Source organism: Protopterus annectens, chromosome 14.part0 (genome assembly GCF_019279795.1).
Source record: "Protopterus annectens isolate FY-2018-M chromosome 14.part0, PAN1.0, whole genome shotgun sequence".
NCBI lineage: Eukaryota > Metazoa > Chordata > Ceratodontiformes > Protopteridae > Protopterus > Protopterus annectens.
In genome coordinates, this window is record NC_056748.1 from 899,968,104 (window position 1) to 899,974,485 (window position 6,382).

At 35.9% G+C, this 6,382-nt stretch overlaps 1 protein-coding gene across 1 annotated transcript in view; it reads right to left on the reverse strand.

Annotated features, from left to right (window-relative positions):
- Positions 1-3,174: 3,174 nt before the first annotated feature.
- Positions 3,175-6,382, reverse strand: part of KIF11 (kinesin family member 11) — a 1,847,788-nt gene continuing 1,844,580 nt past the window's right edge. The window contains exon 24 of the mRNA XM_044055639.1: positions 3,175-3,754. Within this exon, the coding sequence (XP_043911574.1) occupies positions 3,623-3,754 (132 nt within the window). The 3' untranslated portion in view covers positions 3,175-3,622. The remainder of the gene's footprint in view (positions 3,755-6,382) is intronic.

Consider the following 6,382-nt stretch of genomic DNA (forward strand, 5'->3'; position numbering starts at 1 on the left):
TCAGGCCAATCTGGAGCTATTAAAATCATCCTTGGCTTGTCTTGTCTGACCTTTAGAAGCACCTTTGGAAGAGAGGCAGAGGTGGAAAGGCATACACATGAAGATTTTCATCCACTTTCCAAGCTGTGTGATGAAACCCTTTGTGCAAAACTTTGGCAGCTGGTGGTTTAGTGGAGAAGCGAACAGATCTATGTCTGGAGTTCCCCATGACACTGTCAATTTCTGAAATACATGAGGGATCCATGATTTGTCTGCTTAACACATCTGCTAAGGAGTTCTGTGCTCCTGGCAGAAACCTTGCCTGTAGAGTTAGTTGCAAGCCCCATAAAATCATTGCTTGCCTGCATAGAGGATAAGAATGTGTTCCCCTTGTTTGTTGATGTACCACATGACAGTTGTGTTGTCTGTTAGAATCAACACCTGCCCTGGAAGAAGTAACTCCTTGAAAGCCATTAATGCAAATTGGACTGCTAACATCTCCTTCATGTTGATATGTAGATGCTGAAGTCTGGCAGGCCACTTGTCTTGTATCCACTTTCCATTTAGATGAGCTCCCAAGCAATGTCCGAGGCATCTGTGTTTAGGTGACATTCCTGAGCCCACCACAAAAATTCTTTTTGAATGCAAGGTATTATTGGAATGACAGTGTCCAAATCCTGGCAGTGCTGTGTCCATACATTTTTGAGATACCATTGCAGCTTCCTCATATGCAGTTTGGCATTGGGAAGCACCAATGAACCCTAAGGCTTGAAGGACTGTCCTTGCAGTCAGCCGGACTGAAGAGATAATTGATGGAAGTAACTGGAAAGATTCTTTTGTTTGTCCGGGTTAAAAAGGCCATCTGGGCTGCTGTATTCAGTCTCACACCCAGAAAGCACATGTCTTGAGAGGGTACTAGACTGGACTTTATTAAATGCTGTAGAAGGTTTTCCTTTTCTTGAGCCAGAATCAGGCAGTCGTCCAAATAAGGATAGATTTGAATTCCTTTAGCCTGAAGTAAGCTATCACTGGAGCCAGAACCTTTGTGAATACCTGTCTTATAGGCACATGAAGGTAAGCTTTTGAGATCTCTAAAGTTACCAGTGATCTTTGCCCAGCAGAGGTAAAAGCTGTTGCGTCAATATTTAGATAAGTGTTGAGGATAGATAAATAATAAAATCCTAGGCCCGTTTCTGGTACAGGGGACTGGCTGAATGGCCCCTATTTGGCAATGTATGGAAATAAAACTGTAACCGTGGTGAATGATATCCAACACCCATCTGTCTTGAGTGATTAAATCCCAATTTTCTTTGAAAGAAGAGTCTTCCTTCCCCAAAGGAGCTGCCAGGCGAGAATCTACTGGCAGCTGAAAGTCTAGACCTACCCCTAGACTGGGAATCATAAGCAGGATATGTCCATCCCTTAGTAGGCCAATTTCTACTAAACTTGGTGGCTGCACCTGCAAAAATCTTTAACAGTTTGCATAGACTTAGCTTTGTCCTCCATTTTCTTTAAAACTGCTTCAAATAACACATCAGACTGTAAAGGAGCATCCAAAATCCTAGTCTTAACATGCTCTGCTAAATTCTGATCCCTCAACCAGGCATGCCAGAACAGAACTAGTGGCAGCCACCACAGCATCAAAACCACATTGCAAAGAATGCTTACCCACTTGTTCAGACACATGAACTAAATCCAGCAACTCTTCATCCACCTTAGATTTCAATTGTGAATGCCTCTTTATCAGTGGGAACAGGATTTTTAACAACAGAGGCCTTAACACCTTTAGGCCCCTGAGAAACAGTTGGTCTGCCCTAGGACTCTTAAACAGATACTAGCTTCAGGCACCCTATAGTACCTATCAGGTTTAACAGGGGGAGGCAAAGAATCAGATTTCAGGAAGCCTCTGCAAAAACATCTTCCACCACATGCAACACAGGAGGTACAGCTAAGGGCCTATGCTGGGGTAAAAATAAAATTTCCTAAGCCTTTTCCTGGAATCAGAGTAATCTTGGCCTTCCCACTTAAAGTGCTCCCTCATGGAATGCAGAGTCTCTGAAAATGAGAAATCCTCAGGAGGTGGAATCATCCACATCAGAATCAGAATAAGGAGGATACTCCTGCAAGTCTTCCACGAAGACTCAGAAGCCTCTGAACACTGTTCAAAGTCTCAAACTCAGGTTCCACCCTAGGCCTCTTATCAGGAGGGGGCATGGAGCCTCTAATCATAGTAATTAAATCTTCTGCCATTTTAAGCATATGTTTCTTAGGCACAGAACCTGAAGTGCTAGGAGAAGCCCCCACTGAAGCTAAACTTGGCCTACCTCTCAAAGTTTTGGAAACAGAAGGAGAGAAACTACCTTGCTAACTACCCTGGGAAGAGAGGGAAGAACAGTTACCTGAGAGGCCCCCTCAGCCTGGCCTACCTCCTGAGAAGGCACATCCTGTAACAGTAAAGTCTCTACCTGAGACTCCAAAGAAACTCCTGGCAAAACCTCTGGCTCCACTGCCGGTTCATCAACCCTAGGCTTTGCAGTTTTGGCACAGTCTAACCTTCTCTTTAAACAAGGTATACACAAAGTATGGTAATCATTCACTTTTTCACATCGGTTAAATACTGAGGCAAGAAAAACAAAATGTTAAAACTGCTTCTGCATCGGACCATGCGCAAAAAAGACTGAGGATATGGCGTCGGTCAATGGTTAGGACTGCAGCAATGTGGAATGAAGAACATCTGGAAGTCAGCACTGCCAAAATAGGGGACTAGGAGGATCTGACTATGAACTCAGAAACAGAACATGACTTTCAGTGTACTCTTACAACCAGGAGTATTGTACCTCAAAATCTAATGAAAGCACCCTAGGGATATGAAACTACTGAAAAAGATCAGGCGATCATGGAATATCCATAATCCAACCAATTACTGATTATGCTATGACCTCCTACAATTAGTGATCCTTATGACAAACATTTGGCCGATATATGCAAACGGAGAATATGGCTTGTGACTTGGGAAACTAAAAATGAAAAAAAAAAAAAGGTAAAAGACTACAAATTTTATCCACGTTATCTCAGCTTATTCCACATTTAGACACCATCGCATAACAAAAGGAAGAAATTGTTAGCTTATACCTGGAGCAAATGGCTTCTGACAATGTATTTTTATAATATTGGAAAAACAAACAGAACCTAAAATATAGTAAATATTTCCATATTTTATTGAAATGGGCTATTAAAAGCTATAAAATAAGAGTGAATATTTGATAATTTCTTTTCTGTAAATAATCGAAAGGGAAATTCCATGTTATAGGGTAGAAAATGTAAGCCATTCTTAAATATTACAAGATGCACTTAATATTTTATAAAGTCAAGCTGTGAACATTAAAATTACACAAGACAAGACAGATTTACAAAAAAGCTTTTCAGCTTCAGGAAATAATCAAAGTTACAGTACTGAAGTCCCTGCATCACAAATTGACATCTATCGTACAGTACTTGAACACACTGTTCAGACATTCAGCGAACAGACTGAGCATACATAAAAATGCAACAATACAGTTACACCAAAAGGTATTTTTCAGATAGAAAGACAGTATAAAACGTACAGTAAAAACTACATACAATTAAATGAGCAAATATTTAATTAATTCTGTATTCTGAGTGGAAGCTTTGATCTTGGTGTGACTTGACCTGCACTTTCTTCAGCAAGCTTTATCTTTTCCTGTAAAGCTGAATTCTGTCTGTTTTCTTTCTCCTTTTTAGTAATTTTTTTATGCTGTAAAACAAAACATGCATTTATTTGAAGGTGTACTGTCGCTTTAGTGCTGGTACATGAATAAACAAGTCTTTCTGGGTTCTGTAAGCAGCTTTATTCTATACAAACATCACTGTAAAGGCTTATTTGACTATGACTAAGTAACTTGCATACAAATTAACTTGTGATTATAAATGCTCACTCACTGGCTGCTTCTACAGAATGGCACTAGGGATTGCACGTCTGGAATTTATATGTGTGCACACACAGCATTGCTTGCTTCTTAAAGACAGAGCACACAGGGTACACAGTGATCTACATCCTCCCTCTGAGAAATAGATCATACAATTTGTCATGAGATTTAGCATGCAGAAATCAGATAATCTAATCTAAAGACATGTATATATATATATATATATATATATATATATATATATATATATATATATATATATATATATATATATATATACACACACACACATATATATATATATATATACACATATACATATATATATATATATATATATATATATATATATATATATATACACATATACACACACACACACACACACACACACACACACACACACACACACACACGTCCACTTTTAAATGTGAAATCTCGAGGTTTACAAAAATGAACCCAAAACATCGAGATTTCAGTATCTTGACATTTAGAAGTTAAGACAGACAGCTAAAATAAAGTTTGCAGGAGCAAGCCCCCCACCCCCTACTTAAATATACCAACTCCGAGACCGTGCTACAGTGAAGAGAACAGTAATGCTCCTGTTGCACTTACCGTTCTCTTCACTGTAACGCGATCTTGGAGCCAGTGGCTATAGCATTACATTTTTAGATAACAGGATTTACACATCTCCTTCTGGCAATATATGTTCCACCATACACAGAAACGACACAAGAATAACTTTTTAGACTTTACTAGCTCACACCCTTATTTTATGAAGAGAAATCTTGTATGTAGCCAGTTTATTAAAACAGATGTTTAAGAAACTATCCTCTTTCTTTAGTAAACTATTTTTGATGACGTTTCTTCTGATATATCTCTCATTTACCTATTTTGCTGTATGGTTTTAAACCTAATAGTTCAATTAAGTCTGACATGACTCTCAGCTTTCCATTACCTATTTCGAGATATGTCCTCCATCAGAGATGTTATTTCCAATAACTGGGACATATTAAAGGACTCTCACCATATGTTATCTGCTATTGGTACTTATCCCTTATTTTCTTATAAAAGAACTAGAAACATTCGTATGAGCCTTGAAAATAGAGATTCCCCATTGTTTACTTTTAACACACATTAGTCCTCTACCACCACTGGTATGTTTAATTGTAAAAGATGTGTAGTATGTCCTTATATCTAATTAATTATTGTCATTCTTCTGCAGTTGAATATGCTGGTATTTGTGCTTCATGCAACAGTTTTTATATTGGTAAAACTACCAGAAAGCTGTCTGTTAGGGTTAAGGAACATATGGCAGGCATTAGATCTAGCAGCATGAATAATGCTCTTACCAAACAGCACTTACTGTACTAATTTATCCAAATTTCATTTTATGGTTCTTGAACAAGTAGATTGTTTTTTGGTGACTGGGATTTATGTTTAGAACTTAGAGAATTGAAATGGCAGTTACTTAACTCAGACGTTTTTCCGGGTTTAAATGAAAGTGTCAATATTAAATGTGCTCTTAAATGGTACAAATTATTATATTTGTACCCTTTTATGGTTTACACTTCATTTCTTATTGCTCATATTTATTCATTACCCTGTTTACAGTTTCTTGTTGTTCATTGGCTTCTGTTTATTTATATATGCATATCTATTATTTGTAACTTTTTTTCCTAGTTCATTCTGAGAAAGCTCTTATTTAATAAGAGCGTAAGCTTAATCATCGGTTTGGTGTCTTGTGTTTTTTTTTATCAGTTCGGTATTTGTTTTTAAAAGTCTTTTGAAGTTTTATTTTTTATAAATATATACATATATACATATATAAATATATAAATATATATATATATATATATATACACACATATATATATATACATAAATATAAATATATAAATAAATATAAATATATATATATAAAAATATAAATATATATACAAATATATATATAATATATACATAAATATATATAATATATACAAATATATATATAAATATATAAATAAATATAAATATAAAAATATAAATATAAATAAAAATATACATATAAATATATATAAAAATATATACAAATAAATATATAAATAACTATATATATAAATATATATAAACTATATAAATATATAAATAACTATATATATAAATAAATGTACATAAATACATATATAAATATATATATATAAATAAATATATAAATATATATAAATAAATATATATAAATATATGACTGCGGTGGTGGTGCTGCGGTAGCATTGTGTCTCAGTTAGATGTTGCACGTTCGATTCTCAGAACGTCTTCTGTGTGTCGACATGCGTGAATGGGCATTCCTTCTAAGGTTGTGCGTTAGGCCCGGCAAGCCAGCATGGTAAAAATTTAGTGCCAGTCATTAGCGGACTGGAGTTCCGCTGTGGCGACCCCTAACCGGGAAAAGCCAAAAGACAGTTATATATATA